This window comes from Haliotis asinina, chromosome 14, assembly GCF_037392515.1.
Source record: "Haliotis asinina isolate JCU_RB_2024 chromosome 14, JCU_Hal_asi_v2, whole genome shotgun sequence".
Taxonomy (NCBI): Eukaryota; Metazoa; Mollusca; class Gastropoda; order Lepetellida; family Haliotidae; genus Haliotis; species Haliotis asinina.
In genome coordinates, this window is record NC_090293.1 from 40965395 (window position 1) to 40984150 (window position 18756).

General features: G+C 42.8%; 1 protein-coding gene across 2 annotated transcripts in view; it reads right to left on the bottom strand.

The window, feature by feature from the left end:
- Positions 1-18756, bottom strand: part of LOC137261429 (DNA damage-regulated autophagy modulator protein 1-like) — a 35567-nt gene that overhangs the window by 2791 nt on the left and 14020 nt on the right. Inside the window, exons 2-8 of one of the 2 annotated variants that reach the window (XM_067799177.1) lie at positions 11224-11336; positions 8330-8383; positions 6998-7065; positions 5468-5619; positions 2614-2791; positions 2118-2176; positions 448-597 (exon numbers count right to left, since the gene is read on the bottom strand). In XM_067799177.1, coding sequence (XP_067655278.1) covers positions 448-597; positions 2118-2176; positions 2614-2791; positions 5468-5619; positions 6998-7065; positions 8330-8383; positions 11224-11336 — 774 coding nt within the window. Of the gene's footprint in view, positions 1-447; positions 598-2117; positions 2177-2613; positions 2792-5467; positions 5620-6997; positions 7081-8329; positions 8384-11223; positions 11337-18756 lie in introns of both variants that reach the window. The other variant, XM_067799176.1, reaches the window with a different exon arrangement.

The window sequence follows — 18756 nt, forward strand, 5'->3', positions numbered from 1 at the left end:
TACCTGGTACGTAGATGCCTACAAGTACCTGCTACATAGATGCCTACCAGTACCTGGTACATAGATGCCTACTAGTTCCTGGTACCCAGATGCCTACAAGTACCTGGTGCACAGATGAATACACGAACCTGGCTCACAAATTCCTACCCGTATTTGGTACACATCTGCCTACAAGTACCTGTCCCTCATACACTGAGTGAGTCAATGGTGTTTGACATATGAACAACTATGGGGGATAAGACAGAAGTAAACAGGGATAACGTGATCACGGCTGAACAGCCACACCTGGACGAGTGATAGTTTCAAAGACAAACCATTCCCAACAACACCGGTTCCATCTTAACAAACAAGGGCCAACTGTAAAGGGTTATAAACGAACAAGAGTCAGGGCATTTGTAGAGATTACAGCCCAGTCATTCCAGACAAATAGAAAGATGGGTAACTCACTGCATAAACATCTGTATTGAACTTCACTCTCGGTCCGTAAAACCTAATCGTCTTGAAGTCGGGGTAGTAGGTGAGGACGAAGGTAACGATGAAGGTTGCAGTCAGCCATTCCGTTATGGTGGACAGCAAGTAAACAGTCTTCAGAGTGTCCTGGGGACAGAAGAATAGCAATGCACGGTTTGGACTCATGTCGGTCTTTTCAGACATAGCTATACGTCGTAACCAAACCGAACATGGGTGTATATAACAGCTGAACTTGCTTGTAGTGTCAAATGTGTTGAATACAGAACATGTCAAATGGGACAATTTCTACAGTGAGGTATTGCAGCCACGGTTGTAAACAGGCAGTTTAGCTTTGATGCTATCACGCAGGTACCCAAGCAGATTAGCATAACATGGACCATTAATGGTTGGGTCGTTTGGGCGGTAAATTATCCTGTAAACTTTCACTGGAATTCCCATAGCCAGAGGTCAGAACTGAATTTGATTTTCTCTTTGCAGGACACGATTTCAACGTCTCTGGCTCTGAAAAGGCACAATTCACTCAACAAAGCCCGCAGGTAATGAGTGAATGAGTTCAGTTTTACGCCCGCTCTCAGTAATATTCCTGCTATATGGCAGCGGTGTGGAAATAATCGAGTCTGGACCAGATCGACAATCCAGGATCAACAACATGAGCATCGATCTTCGCAATTGGGAACCGATGACATTTGTCAACCAAGTCAGCAAGCCTGACCACCCGATCCCGTTAGTCGCCTCTTACAAGTATAGTCGCCTTTTGTGGCAAGCATGGGTTGCTGAATGCCTATTCTATCCCATATCTTCGGTTATGCCCAACTATTTCAATATTCATTAGTGACGTGGCTTTCTGATTACAAGACCGAATCAATGGAATTATGCGACGTGAATCCTGTGTCATCCCAGTTCATTACAAAGGACGTTGTGTTAGAAGCCCAGACGCCATATCCGCAAGGATGACAGCTAATTTTAGCTCCTTCAGTTGTAGACTACTTATGAGTGAGTCAGTATGGCGAGCATGCACTATTCTAGAAATAGTCCAGTAATATCACGGCGGGGGGCACCATAAATGTGCTTCACACATTGTATCCATGTAGGGAATCGAACCCAGGTCTTTGGAGTGTACCCGCCAAAGTCCGGGATAGAATAGACCTCCATGCTTGCCAAAAAAGGCAACTATGCTTGTGGTAAGAGGCGGGATCGGGTGGTCAGACTCGCTGACTTGGTTGACAAGTCATCGGTACCCAGTTACACAGATCAATGCTCATGCTGTTGATGACTGGATTGTCTGGCCCAGACTCGATTATTTACAGACCGCTGCCATATAACTGGAACATTGCTGAGTGCGGCGTTAAACTAAACTCACTCACTCTTCGGCACGACGAACGAACGCTTGAACCACTAGGCAACCCCACTGCCAAGATTACTTCTGACGTCGCGCTACCTAATGATGGGTATATTCAGCAACCAAAAATATCTCGTCACTTTGATACCTGCGTGGATTACATGGTTCTGTATTCTGGTCGAAGCTAAGAAAAATATTTTACTTGACACATGCAAACCGTGTGTGCAATACACATTCTTCGTAGTTTGTATTCAGACACCAGAAGTGTGTACATGACTAAAGTAGATTCACTCCATACATAACTTACCCACTTCGTTCCCATGCCATGTGTTTCCCTGTACTTGTAAATCGCTTTTGATACCCCGACTGATTCATGTAAAGGAGAGCAACACTTGTATACACATTGTTCGGGGTTTTGCGTTAATCCACAAGAATCAAACGATTTATTTCGCCCTACATTGTCTATGTCTTACATATTCCTTTCCCCAGAATAGGTATGACAACGTCCACATTAACGACTTGATACACCATTGTAGTTGGCTGCCTGTACACTCCATTACAGTTGCCTAAACACAGTGGGTGTGCATGGCTGATTTTATGAAACTTCATTGGGAAATACGGGAAGTTAAACGAACTATTACAAGAAAGAACTATTACGCACATACACATATACGCACACACGCCCACACACCTACACACACACACACACACCTACACACACACTCACACCTAAACACACACTCACACCTAAACACACAACATACACACCTACACACAACAAGACACAGGGTTGTCAAGGATACAGACGACGAGGAAGATCGAGAGTACGGCGCTGTTGATGAGCTGTAAGACGGCAACGTAGGTGTTGTTCATTAGACTGCGTTGTTTCCACGTGAGCGCCGACGACATCCAGCAGTAACACATCCCGAAGACAAACGCCAGGCCTGCTCCCGTGTAGTGCAGCGGCCGCATCACCTGGGTCTGCAACATGGAGGATAACCTAGTAAATGCTATGGCTGCTGATTTATAGTGATACGTAATCCTGTTGTTAATCTGGGTGTTGATAATATTCCAGCAATGTCATGGCGTGGGGCACCAGAATTGGACTACACACTGACCCCAAGTGGGGAATCGAACCCGGTTCTTCAGCGCGACAGGCGGAGGCTATAACCATTAGACTATCCCACTGTCCCCACAGTCTCGCTGAAAGTGTTTGAAACGCTAACATGGCATTTGAAGTTGGGGAAATATCACAGTTTCTAATCTGGGTGGAGATGATCTATCTATGCCGTGGGTGTTGTTTTGTTTATCGTTCTACTACAGGACACCGAACCCGTCCATTCGTTGGTTCTGGATTGGGGATCAGTTCTAATAGTTGACTACTCGCTCAAGAAACCTGCAGAACCCACATTGTCATAGGCTTAAATAGAGGGATTTATGATAATTGAAATTATTCTTTATGCCGTTTCAAAAGGTGATCATTTGCATAGTCCCCTGCAAGAACAGCAATGTGGCTTCCAGGCTGTACCACCAGCTGGCTTGTTGGTTACTCTGTTGCATGGGCAAAACTAACACTGGCATTGACACAACATAACTCCCACCATGCAGTGTCTTATCTCTGAGCATCCACTGCTATTCCAAAACCGCCTCCTTAACCTCAAAAGAAGATATCTCAGCTTTACGCCTCTTTCTGGAGGCTTCCTACACGAGTAGCAATTATTTCTGAGGAAAAATCCACCAGCCAACATTTCATGAAGAATTGCAGTTTATCCCCGCTACTGCAAGCTACACACTTCCAGACAACCACATCAAAATTCCTACGCGAAGACATGTTTGTTCACGTGGACCAAACAGAAGGAAACACATTACTTTGATTATCAGGTCGAAATCTGGACGGTAGTTGTTAAGGAAATAAGAAGGTTATACATTTCGACGCTCCGCCAAATGGAGAAATTATTTATTCTTTACTGGACGAATTCAGCCCAGATAGGATAAGACATAAACACGATGGATAACGAATACAGACGGTCTCCAGTTATCTGTCTGGCAAGTTAGATAACATTGACGAATGACAAGTTAGACTAGTTCCCCTTAAAGCCGACTATAAACCCCGTGTGTGTGTATATACATCGGTGTATAAGGTATCTGCTCCTCTAAACTAAGGGGAGAGTGTCTTGATATGAAGATAATACGGGGAGGTTCGCTCACACGGCCTGCTTCATGGTGAAGACAGGGGCCTGATCTAATGTAATGGCCTATGATATCATGTGCAATTAATTGAAAATTTATGAGAATCTATTACCTTCCATCATGACAGACCTTCAGGGCAATTTGGTTGGAGAAGCACATATTCGCTTTATATGGGCAGTGCCAAATACACCCGTGTGCGGTATACGCTAGAGGCAATACACATCGCATCTACGCTGGTTACGGGATTCAGGATGATTACACGCTGACATCAACATGCTGTATATCTCAACCCCTCTGTCGATACGAAACAGCTGGAAAATTCGTGTACATACTTCTGGAAACACTTGACAAATTAAGTCGAACGGTAGACCATGCATGGTTTATGAAGTTGTTTCATTCGAAAAAGAAATATATTTTTTACTTCTTTTTAAATCTATAATGCTTTATTCTATGTTGATTTGTATTGTGAAACGTTTGTAAAAGCTAACTGAAAGGTATATAGGAATACACAAAGGGAGACCACTTGAGTGTGACTTTCCATCTTAAAACGTATTCGGTCTACCTTTGTTTCTATGCTGCACGACAATAAAAAAAAGTGAAAACATGTTATCTTCCATTTCTTTTTTAACGAACTGAACTAAAGATTGAATGGATATTCCTAGTCTTGCACGAATCTCTAATGTTATTGTTTCACTGATAATTTCTAAAAGATAATAAATAACAGACTGGGGTCCACTTATTCAAAAGTACTATACTTCCGTGAGCTCAACATTCAGTACAGATTTGGAGCAAGGCTAGGACATACCGTCAATATGGAGTGTACGCACGCACAGACGGTGGTACTCACGCATGTCGCCTATACGCACACATGCGCGCACACACACACGCGCGTGAGCACATAAACATTATTTACTTTCAACGAGGTTCTGGCAAATTGCCGTAAAAGATGTAATCTTCCACACAGCTAATGACTTCTACATTGCTGGGGTCAAATCGAGATTAGAGAGACAGCTAGCAGAGAGCTGTGGAGCAGGCAAGAAGCATCCACCTGTCACTGTAGACTCTAATTGTTTGTAACGTTACCCCAGGGACTGCCCAGAGCCGTAGCCTCTCACACACGCACCTGGCAGAATTCTCACCTCTCACCCCACACGGTGCCGAGGGCGACCCGTGCAGTCGGGACACACCAACAGTATCACGTGAGACGGGAAATAAGTAAAACGTACAGCAAAGTGAAACCATTTGGGGCTTCATTGACCTGATTTCAACCATCTTTATTTCTTTAGGGAAGCTTTTGTTCGTTGTGGGGTTTGGTGGTGAGATGGGAGTCAGGTGATGTTATGATAGCCGGGTGTATGTATGTAAATATCTGCACGCCAACAGCCTGTAGTGAGGACACTTGAGGCTGGGTTAGCTAGGGGTCAGGGGCGGGAGGGAAGGGGTGGGGTGGTTGTGGGGTAGACTCACCTGGAAGTTAGCCACCATGCTGAAGCCTAGCGCTGACAGGAAGCCCACTACAAGACAGGCTATGTTGAGACGGCGGTGAGACCTGTCAGTGTTGTTGTGTTTACAGAAGACTTCCTTCATCTGTAGGTATCTAATGAATACATTCCCGGCCACTGAAAACAAATTAAAATATAATTATGTAGTATTTGTATAAGCACATTCATATCCTTGGTGGGTGAACCAGTTCGTTTCTACACATTATACATACAACCCGAGATCCATCTCTCACTGAGCTGCAGCACCTCCCAGACCACTGCGGCAATTCCGAGATCACGCTTGTTCCCTTTAATGTATATTTCAGTTAAGTAAAAAAATGTTCTCTTGGTGGATTTACTTGTCTTGAATACATAAGACACCTTCGACATAAGTTGTGATAATATAATAAGTCGAAATATATTCGGACGACACACTTGCTTTATTACTGACAGAGTTATCTCTAGGAGACAGTAGCCTGATAGTAATGTGTTAGAGGATACACTTCAGTTTTAGAATTCACAGCGGTCTTATCATAAATATATTTCTTTGGGGGAGACACACTGACCTAATTATGAATATACATAATTATAAGTGCATATTGGTGGAAAACGCAGTAACCACGTGCATGTGTGTGAGTGTGTATGTGTGTGTATGTGTGTGTTTTCTGGAGAGACACTGTAGCCTTATGAGCACAGTGTTTTGGAGGCCGTGCCTATCCCTTCATGCTATTGTGTTACTGCTGTTAATAGCGGCAGCCGGTCGACATTAACCAGACGGTGGTGTGGGATGTCGGTGCATCTTCTAGAATGCAGCAGGCGGAACCCTGGTCAAATGTAAGATGGTGGCGGCCCACAGAGGCACTCCTCTAGGATGCAACAAGCGGAACCCTGATCAAATACCTACCTTACTTCCATGTAAATGTGTGGCAGTAGGTTGGTTTACTTATACAACGTGACCTGGGGAGTCTGGTACCCCAGGCTAGAGATTGACTTTTAGTGGTTATAATGAACCTAGACTGGTGTCTTCAGTGAACTCAGAGACGTTGTGGCAGAAAGGGCAGACTGGTCAGATATCTATTGATAAACGCTAATCATGTATTTAGGGTATACATTGATCAATCGTTCCTCTTCACGGATCTATAAAACGCCAAAAGCGTCAAAATTATTAGAGGTTCATAGAGCTTTAGTGTAAACGTTAGTCTTTTAGTCATAGTGACGTCATATACAGTGAGGTATATATACACAATGCAGACAGTCTTTTCAAGCTTCAGTGAGTGAAGTTAGTAACACTCCGTAATCAGCAATATTCCAGCTATATGGACGCGGTCTTCAAATAATCCAGTAGGAACCAGACGATCCAGTGATCAACATCATGAGCATCACTGGGATACAATGACATGCGTCAACCAAGTCTGCAGGTCTGAGTTCCCTGTCCCGTTGGTCGCCTCTTGCGACAAGCATGGATTTCTGTAGATTATTGCAACACGAATCTTCAAGCTTGAACGAGGATACTCACATAGACACGCCCCGAAGTTAATCAGTTGGCTGAAGTAACATCTCTCTGGCGTCTTGATGGCGGTATAGCTGCAACGACAACCACTGTATGGGTGTACTTTCACTGACAGTCACTGTATGGGTGTACATTCATCGACAACCACCGTATGCATCTACTTTCACTGACAACCACTGTATGTATGTACTTTTACTGACAACCACTGTATGCATGTACTTTCACTGACAACCACTGTATGCATGTACTTTCACAGACAACCACTGTATGCAAGTACGTTCACACACAACCACTGTATGCATGTACTTTCACTGACAACCACTGTATGGGTGTACTTTCACTGGCAACCACTGTATGGGTGTACTTTCACTGACATGTACAACCACTGTATGCATGTACTTTCACTGACAACCACTGTATGCATGTACTTTCACTGACAACCACTGTATGCATCTACTTTCACTGACAACCACTGTATGCATCTACTTTCACTGACAACCACTGTATGCATCTACTTTCACTGACAACCACTGTATGCATGTGCTTTCACTGACAACCACTGTATGCATGTACTTTCACTGACAACCACTGTATGCATCTACTTTCACTGACAACCACTGTATGCATGTACTTTCACTGACAACCACTGTATGCATTTACTTTCACTGACAACCACTGTATGCATGTACTTTCACACACAACCACTGTATGCATGTACTTTCACTGACAACCACTGTATGGGTGTACTTTCACTGACATGTACAACCACTGTATGCATGTACTTTCACACACAACCACTGTATGCATGTACGTTCACACACAACCACTGTATGGGTGCACTTTCACTGGCAACCACTGTATGGGTGTACTTTCACTGACAACCACTGTATGGGTGCACTTTCACTGACAACCACTGTATGCGTGTACTTTCTCTGACAACCACTGTATGGGTGTACTTTTACTGACAACCACTGTATGGGTGTACTCTCACTGACAACCACTGTATGCGTGTACTTTCACTGACAACCACCGTATGGGTGTACTTTCACTGACAAACACTGCATGGGGGTACTTTCACAGAGAACTACTGTATGGAAGTACTTTCACTGACAACCACTGTGTGAGTGTACTTTCACTGACAACCACTGTATGGGGCTACTTTCAGTGTATGGGCCTACTTTCACAGTGCGACCGTAGACGCCATCCAATCCCCACATAACCTGTAAGGACGCACCTCGGGCACTGGGGCACATGAGCTGGTTGCTGTTTAATGCCAAGAACTAAACTATTGGTCTGTCCTTGAGTATGAAGGAATACCAGTGTATGTACACTGTTTACCTGATGTAGGGGAAATCTGGTTCCACGTGACCATGGGCAACTGCTATACTATAGCTGTAACACAGTAAACATAGTGGTTATTAAATAGGTGCAACACTATATTAAACAAAACGTTACTCTGCTGCTGCAAAACACCACTACAATCGGTGTATCTCCAGCTGTTAAAAAACACACATAGCGGTTTGGTTCTAGCTACAATGTACATAGAGGTTATTACATATACGTATTTCCAGTGGTCATTCCATAGCAGTAGATAATTCTGACACAATACACACAACGGTTATTCTATAACACAATACTCAACGGTTATTGTACAGCTGTAACACACACGGCGGTTATCCCACTGACACAACAAAACGTTTAGTCTGCAGCTGTCGTAATAATCACAGCGGTTATTCTGCAGATGTAACACTTTTTACCAGAGCGGTATTACATGCACACATATGTGACGGTTATATCATAGATGTGACACACATACCAGATGTTTTTTCATAGCTGTGACACACATGCAATATGGGTATTCCATTTTTCTAGACATGCAAACTGTATACGCAAATGTTTTGTATGTTAGTATGTGAACATACACTCTCATAAAGAACTAGTTGTATAAATATACCAGATAACTGGCTATGTAAATAATACCTTAATCCACAAAGTTATCAGCTGCCTTTCGTGAAATTATGAAGGATACAGTTCATAGCAAGTTATCAGTGGTTATAATTCAAATCATGATTAACACTTAAGGTCATTTAAAGTATTATCACATACTGTATGTGGGTAAACATGTTTATAAACACGAGCACTAAGGGCGTTACACTGCGAATGTGAGAATGAATATTCCACGAGAAAGGTAACATCTAGCCTTGCTCCAATGTGTGCTGAATGCTAAGCCCACGGATGTATAGTAAGTCTATTCTTCGAAGAGGCAGTCTAGATTTATTACTTTTCAGAAATATTCATTTAACTATTAATGCTTCCCTTACACACTTGTGTGCAAGTCTAGGTAACATATACAAACAAGTGCTGCAACATAAGGCGTTTAGTGGGGGCCTACTCTGGACACCTCATATCGTAACTAATCAGTGCTGGAATCAGATATAATAAACATCGCCATCAACCAGGTGTCTGTTGTCATAACTGAACAACATAACGAAACGACTTTTGGTTACAGCTGTAACATAAACAAACATAGTGGTCATTACACAGTTTTTCTTTCATTCACCCACCAGACGAGTATTCCATTGCTAAACAAATCAGTGGGAGGTATGGAGTACGGAAATACAATTGCCGTGTGAACCCTGCGTACGTACACAGTGAACTGCATGGGTGGGTTATAAAAAAGTGCTACGGGGGTATATACGCGAGTTCATCATGGAGCAATCTTCTAGATCTTCAAGAGAGCATGAAGCCTGTCATTTTGCTATCTTGCAACAGGCAATGACGGGCTTTCATGTTTCGTGTACTCGTGATGAAAAACACTCAAAATCTACATCCGTCGAAAGAAAACTTCAAATGTGTTTCTATTTTCTTTAAGATCCCTTTGAAGATGACAATGGCAGATTTACACTGTCAGACGATCCAGGTGCACTGATACTCTAAAATCAAATACATCCATCGACGTCTGTGACACACATTGATGCCTACATCATCATTTCAATCATCATGAATAAAAATAATGCTGGAAAAAATGAAATGAACACCAATACTTTACCCATCTGTGGTGAAAGACCCCGTAATCAGACTAGTATATATTACTTCATAATTGACCCAAACAGCATTTTCCTGAGGCTTATGCTAAATCTTTCACGAGTTTAATGAAAATGGTATCTCACGGAAACGAGTTCAGTGTTTTGTTCATTACTTCCAACACAAATTGATATAAAGTGGGGCTACAGTGTTAGGACTCCAAGTTTTCCTCGAGTCAAACAAGCCCCAGTACCACTGCGACCGTAGCATTAGCATTGTGACGTCATAACTCTGAACCCTTACGACGTCATGCATCTAGCGGAATTACACTAGTGTAATATTGCCGTAAAATATTACACTGCAGTATCTTCCACGGGCGAGTGTAAACATTTATTACTCGCCCGTTGAAGATACTGCAGTGTGATATTTTTACGGCAATATTGCACTAGTGTAATACCGCTTAACGTATGACGTCAAAATGCTTCAAAGTTGTGACGTCACAATGCTAATGCCGATGTTGCAATTTTACTAGACCTTGCTTGACTCGCGGAAAGCTGAGTGTCCTCACACTGTAGGGAATTTCGCGGCAGTTTCTGTCAATTTATGTTGGCGAGTAATAAACAGAATACTAAACTCGCTTCCGTGAAAAATCATTTTTATTAAACTCGCTAAAGATTTAGTATCAGACTTCCTTTCGCTCGTTTGATACCAAATCATCAACTCGTTTAATAAAAATGGTATTACACGGAAGGTCGTTTAGTATCCTCTATTTATCTACAGCCTAACATTTTACACCACCTGGCAGTTAAGAACATTGAGAGCATCTACGTAATGTTCCGACATACCGGTCGAGCGATGGCGATAATGGAGTTGTGGAGGGATGTGTGGAATAAGCTCATTTGGCGCCAGGTAATTTGACTTACCACCTGTAACGGCTGTCTCGGTAGAATACAACAGATAAACCTTCTCTCTGGTGTAACGAGAGGTCAGAAACCATTTCACCTTCACGTGATCTCTCAGTTCACATCAGCAGATTCCACATTGTTCCACGCAATTTGACTAGAGTTCCTGTCCTGTGTTCTGCAGGTGTATTATCATGGCCGCATATTTAGGGTATGCATGTTCAGCTGAAGATATTTCCCTACACATGCAGTGAACGGAATTTATTGTATCTATGGCGTAGCGGAGTGATATAAAGTGATACTGACCAGATGAAGAAGGAAACGATGATGAAGAGCCAGGTGAACACAGGGAAATAGTGGACCTTCTTCCTCATCAGCATCATACAAAACGCCATGTCCTCCTGTCCCGGCTGGTCCTCCTGGAACAGAAACAGTACAATTTACAACTCCTTCAAACCCGTCTGTCCCCTAACCGCTGAGTACACGCCGTACTAGTCACTCAGACTCACATCTGGGCACTGTCCGTCTCATGTGTATCTGTCGTCAACTCACCTGTCAGCTTACATGTAATTAGCTATCTACAACACTGGCAGCAACATCATCCGAGACGCACACGTCTACATCAGTAGGGAGGGTTGACAAACACAGATTCCTTGTATCGCAGTCAGTGTATAACCAGCCCCTTCATCTGAGCCTCTCTACTAGTACTGGCTTTATCTGTTCCCGACACCCTATCACCTCTCCCCGCAGCCTTCACTCCCCCTTCCATCGCGTAACGCCCCCTGCCTACCGGCGCTCCTGGGTATGAGGGGATAGCCTGTTGTTCAGTCCAGCGTTACTTGTCTTGAACACAATTTATATGATTCCTGTGTTGCAGATGTTCGCTGACTTAATTGCCGGTACTACAGCGCAGTCGCTTATACACCGAAATGTCTCCCACAATCTACGTTTCACTTAATATGTATCGGTGAGAAATAATGATAATAATCTTTCTGATTACTTTCCCTTGACATGGCTGGATGGTAGCACGAATATGTAACAAAAACACGCATGGGGAACATTCTTTAACACCAAATTCGCATGTGCATTTCGCATTGCATGGTGAGTAATTCGAGTTTTTAAAGCCGTTTTGTGTTGCCCCGTGCATCCAGCACCAAGAGTGAGGGAACCAGGACACGGGTTTATCAACACAGGGAGGATTTAAGTACACTTGTGGCAACATCTCGATTTACAGCTCTCATCAAGGCACTGAACACTGGTTCCAAGAGCCTCGTAGCTGAGGTGCCTTTTTGACTTTCATATTCTCTTCATTAGCACGTGCATGTACACTGTATTAAGGGGTGAACTCACTTCATTCTGGAACGAACACACTTCAGGCTAGGACGAGAACACTTCAGCCTAGGATGAACACACTTCCATCTAGGACAAACACTTCTGTCTAGGACGACCACACTTCATTCTAGGATGAACACACTTCCGTCTAGGATGAACACACTTCACTCTAGGACGAACACACTTCACTCCAGGACGAACACACTTCAGTCCACCCTTAAGTCTAGGACGATCACGCTTCAGTCTTGGCCAAGCACACTTCAGTGCACGACGAGAACTCTTAAGTTTAGGTCGAACACGCTACAGTCTAGGACAAGAACACTTAAGTCTAGGAAGAACACGCTACAGTCTAGGACAAGAAAACTTAAGTCTAGGACGAACACACTTCAGTGTAGGACGAAAACCCTTAAGTCTAGGATGAACACACTCCAGTCTAAGTCGAATACACTTCAGTCAAGCACAACCACGTTTCATTCTAGGACGAAAACCTGCAAGTCTAGGACGAACACACTTGAGAGACTGTGAGACAGACTAGATGATACATGTATTAGGTTTCCATATCCGGAACTGAACCGCGTAATGTCTATATTATAATTCTTCTGTGTCCCCCTGTAAATGGCGCATACATATGGATGAATATTTGCTGACATTGGCACACCTCTCACCTATATGACCTCTAAATATTAAACAAGAAGCTTAGAATCCGTAGTGTGTTGTGAATGGTTGTATTTTGCAATCGGTTATCACAAGAAAGGAAAACACTAGTCAAATTCAGCATGAAATTCACAGTATTTTTGCATAAATGGAACAATGGCTAAACGTGTTCGCAAAGATAAGCTTCACTGCACTTTCTCCTTGAGTTATCAGCAGAAGAAAACTTGGCCGTAAACAACACTTCGTAAATTTGATGCAATCTCCTTGGCAGCGCAACTAGTTTGCTTAAAGAAGTTACAGATCCAAATGATTTTAAAAACTCACAGCTGTGAGATAAATATTTACACAAGGAGGTGTATACAAGGAGGAACAGAGAGGACAAATGTAGCATGTATTGAGCCCAGTGTTTGAAATACATTAATTTGCCAGTTGGCCATCAGGGCCCGCTGTCACTTATTAGAAATATGGCTACTGTTATGGCCATTTGCATCGTCTTTGAGTGACATTAAAAAGTTGGGTAAAACAATGGATAAGAGCGTCTGTAGTTTCATGGGGGCGTGGGGTGGACTTGTGGTTAAAGCGTAATATATAGCGTCCATAAATCAAAGTACGCTAGAAGACAAACAGTATGATATTCTGTTTAATAAGTCAAACACATCAAAGTTCATAATAATACACGCAGAAATGACTGAGTACTGGCCCAAAATGGTCACCGGGTTTACATTTGGTTCCCACGTTAGAGACATCATGAATGTGTCTTTCAAGGTTTAATTAAATAAGTCTTGCAAGGATACAAAATGCAGTTGTGTAATGGTCGAGTGAAGGGCTGTCACTGAGTACATGTTTACATACGGACTGGAATTCTGAGAGCACAGAGACGAACAGCAGAAAACCGGAAAATGGCGAATTCTGATACCTAAACAAGAAGAAGTCATCAATATCCCCCGTACCGGCATTATACTCTTCATGAATACTTTTCATAAGTACACCACTCGACCAAGCTATGTGCCAAGTCTGGTGAAGAAATAGTGAACAGTTTTAGAGCTCCGGAAAAGAGCACTACCATCAAATTCAGTTTAAGTCAAACTTGTTGCCATGGAAACGCAAAAATATAGCATTCAGAATTCCAAAACTATCAAAAGGCAACAGTACACCTCCTGATCTATCTATGTGCCAAGTTTGGTGAAGAGACATTCAGTTGTTTTAGAGTTCTGCTCCCGAAAAGAGCACTAGCACCAATTTCGGTCTTAGTCAAAATTGTTGCCATGGAAACGCAAAAACATGTTTTATTCAGAATTCCAAAACTATCAAAAAGCACCTCTGTACCACTAGACCGGTCTATGTGCCAAGGTTGGTGAAGAAATATTGAACGGTCTTAAGGTTCTGCTCCGGAGAAGATAAAGTGCACGGACGGACGGAGTGCATTTTCATACCCCTGCAAATCGCGTTACGTGGGATAACAAATGCATCACATGTTATCGCTGGATGTTAATATGCATTTGAACTTCATAATGGGGGGTAATTGAACAAGTGCATATTTCTGTATACATCGCCACTACTGCCTCAACTGCGGACTGAAGCCAGCGCTACATCGTCCTCCATTACAGGAAAAGACAAGCAAAAACCGTGCAATTCCTCCATGATTTGTTGAAGAACTTATCTAATCTTGCAGCTTTTCATGTCAAAGCCGAGTGTGGCGATAAGTCTCAACAAATCTCCCAGCCCTGCATGTTAATTATCATCAAATAAGTGGGGCAGATAGGTCGCCTCATGTGCAGCACATTTAATTTTGTCTACCGTGCACATACACAAGTTGCTGTCATATTTAGTGTGTTCAGCACTATGGAATGACAACATGTCGTTTGGCTCCACTACTGTACAGATACAACTGTGCATGTATGTAGCTATTTAGCTATTTCATCTAGACAACATATGACAATTAATCGAAGGTCTGTAATAGCACCCACAGTAACAGCACTGAAAAGGTTGAACAGATTTTAATCTCACCCTGAACACAATCAGTCTGTGCACACACTGATGTCATTGTCACACCAAAGACACATCTGCATTACTGTCACACCAAAGAAACACCTTTGTCATTGTCACACCAATTGGAAACAACTGTGTCATTGTCACACCAAAGAAACACCTGTGTCATTGTCACACCAAAGAAACACTTGTGTCATTGTCACACCAAAGAAACACCTGTGTCATTGTCACACCAAAGACACACCTGTGTCATTATCACACCAAAGCCACAACTGTATCACCGTCACACCAAAGCCACAACTGTATCACTTGACACACTTCTGACACACCAGCATCAGTTTCACGCCAAAGACACACCCTTATCGCTGACACACCAAAGACACACGGATACAATACTGAGGTAGACCATAGCACCAATGAAATTACCAGACGCTCACCCCAAACACACCTGTATCACTGACACTTACCTCAAACACACCTGTATGACTGACACTCATCTCAGACACGCATGTATCACTAACACTCAACTCAAACACACCTGTATCTCTGACACTCATCTCAGACAAACTTGTATCACTCACACTGACCTCAGTCACACCTATATCGCTAACACTGACCTCAGACACACCTGTATCACTGACACTCACCTCAGACACACCAGTATCACCGACACTCACCTCAGTCACACCTTTATCACTGACACCTCAGACACAGCTGTATCACTGCCACTCACTTCAGACATAGCTGTATCACTTAAACTCAACTCAAACACAGTTGTATTTCCACAGACTCTCACAAAAACGTGTATCACAGACTCTACCTACAGACAAACGTGTATCACAGACACTTCTCACAGACAAATGTGTATCACCAAAAGCACAAGTTACAAAAGCGTATCACAGACCCTTACCATTGACGCACCATTAACCCAGAACCACTGCCACTTGTACTCATTAAAGTTCATTCAAACGCAACTTTTTACAACTTTAAAAAGAATGACAACCTTCCTGAATGGCTGTCGGCTGTAAATGTTTATATTACAGATGTAAGAGATTGCAGTGAACTAGTCCTCCCCGGTGAATGGAGGCCACATGTGGTAAAGTTCTAAAAGGGCCTGGCTTCAAGGCCGCGGTGAAAGATATTTTCTACGACGCTATTTAGGCCAGGAAGCTGAATCTCAAACGACAAACACCAGGATACACTCGGGGGTGTATCCAGCACGTGCACTCGACTGCTGTTTCCAAGAAAACGACAGACCCGGATGTCGCGGCTCGCTGCTGTGGGGTGAAACGGGAAGTCGCAATACTCGACTTAATTGCCGGTAGTATTAGCATTGTTCCTTCTTATCACGGGAACACGGAAACCATTTCATTTTATTCAGATTTTTTAACAATTAGCGTCGTTTCTGAGAGGAATGGGATGAACTACTCGGGTAAACATAAACACAGTTTAAAGCAAACCCTTCAGATACTAATGGCAACACAGAGCTGAACTCATCACTGCTTCCTAATGCACAACATGCCATCTCATGCATTAAGGGCGACGGAAATATGCATCAGTCAACAAGCATGACAATAAAATTGTTCAAGGAAGTTCTTAGCTCGCCCCATCTTGTAGCCTTAGGAATCCTTTTTCATATATATCAAACGTAAGCTTGTTATCAAACCCAACTTGTGTGACACGAGTCCGCCATGGGTTACTGAATGGCCTTAAGTCTCACAAAATGCGCACAATACATTTTCTACACTCAGAAGAAAGAACTCAGGGCATACTGTGTAAACGTCGAGCAGTCTTCTCTGACCATGGTACATATAGGACAGTGGATAACGCGTTCGCTTGTCCCACCAAATACCCGTGGTCACACGTCATAAAATGTGGGCATCAAGGAGCTAGGTTTAAATCAAATGAACAGTGTGGTTTCAGATGAACAATTTGATCTGTATGAAATGAACAATCTGACTTGTATCAAATCAACAATCAGGTTTGTATGAAAGGATGAGTAAAGCCTGTATCAAGTAAACAAGGGGATATGTATCAAATGAACAAGGGGTGTGTATCAAGTGAAGAAGGGCTCTGTATCAAATAAACAAGGGGTCTGTAATGAACAAGGGATCTGTATCAAGTGAACAAGGGGTCTGTATCAAGTGAACAAGGGGTCTGTATCAAATGAACAAGGGGTCTGTATCAAATGAACAAGGGGTCTGTATCACATGAAGAATATGGTTTGTAGCAAGTGAACAAGGGGTGTGTATCAAGTGAACAAGGAGTGTGTATCAAGTGAACAACGGGTCTGTATCAAGTGAACAAGGGTGTGTATCAAGTGAACAAGGGGTGTGTATCGTGAAGAATATGTTTTGTATCAAATGAACAAAAAGTTTTGTATGAGTCCCTCTTCACAATCGATACAGAATTCAGTTATTTCCCCAGTTATCACTTGTGGTGCAGCTGTTTCGGGCACAAGAGAAAATGCATCCACACCCACAATCCACAAATGGGAGCGGGATGAGGGGTTGGCAGGTACACGCCCAATGCTTCTGTAAATGGAGACATAGGTCGACTACCTCTGCTTATCGAGGCCAGTTTTAGCTCAGTGGAACTTATAAGAATAAACAACTGGAAGACACTGAACGATAGGGCATGTTGTCTTTCTGTCTGAACAACACATACTTAAATTTTACGACGTCCGCTGTGTTACTATTGGTAATGTTGCCTGGTCCTGCTTCATGGCTGGTGAGTTGAAGGTGCCATGACCTAGGCGTTGTTGGTCAGTGTTGGTCAGTGTGGGTCAGTGTTGGTCAGTGTGGGTCAGCGTTGGTCATATCCTTTCCCCAACTCAAAGACAGTGGTAATAATTAAGTGACTATAGCAATAGTAGTCTTAACGCTACAGAAGTGTATCACATAAATGTATACATGGGGACACCCTTCTTCAACTGGAGATTTGATAACAAGGTGGATCAAAGTACATGTATCATGACATGTAAATGAATGCAGCAATTGTGTTACTCAAATTGTTTTACCCATTTTGCCGTTTAACAGATTGATGCACAGACATGAGAATATCTAATGTCAAACCAAAATACTTGTTGTCCATGCCCGCTCTTGTATGATGCTTCGCCTTCGGGAATTAATTAATTGCTGGCGGAGATTTATTGCTCGTGTGAAGTGAATTACGTATATTATGTAGTGAATTATATACGTTCATATCTTGAACACATGCCTACTTTCAAGCGGAGAAAGCAGTCGTCACATTGTATATAATACAGTCTCCGTAGTAATCTGTGTGATGTGTATGTGTGTGTGTGTGTGCGTGCGTGTGTGCGTGCGTGCGTGCGTGCGTGCGTGTATCAATGAGTTCATTATCTAGCCGGACATCGGGTGAAAATACATTGTCTCTCTGTCGTTTCCAGAACACCAATGCTTTGATTAATCACCAGTTGTCACGCTTGTTACAGATGCCGCTAGGTCTTATAAATTACCACCCTGTCTAGGTTCAAGTGTCAAATATTTTCTCTGCTATCTCAACCAAGGAGATATCTGGATAGGCATTCCAGCTTCAAAACACATGCATTGAGATTTTACGGTGCTTCGTGGACTACTTCTAGATTGCCTATCAAGTTTCACAACCCACAACAAATCTGTAAATGCAGTTTGGAAGGCCACGCGATAACACCGACATAGGTACAGGAGATAGGGTCTAATTTCAGGCAGACTTTTTTTTAGATACACGGCTTCACGATAAAAGTTATTTACAGTGCGCAAATGAAATAAATCAAGATTCATATCAGCAGAGTTCAATGCAACATTATCAGCGTGAAAGTACGTACATATTGACTTGTTGTTGGGAAAGTGTAACCATTCTCCT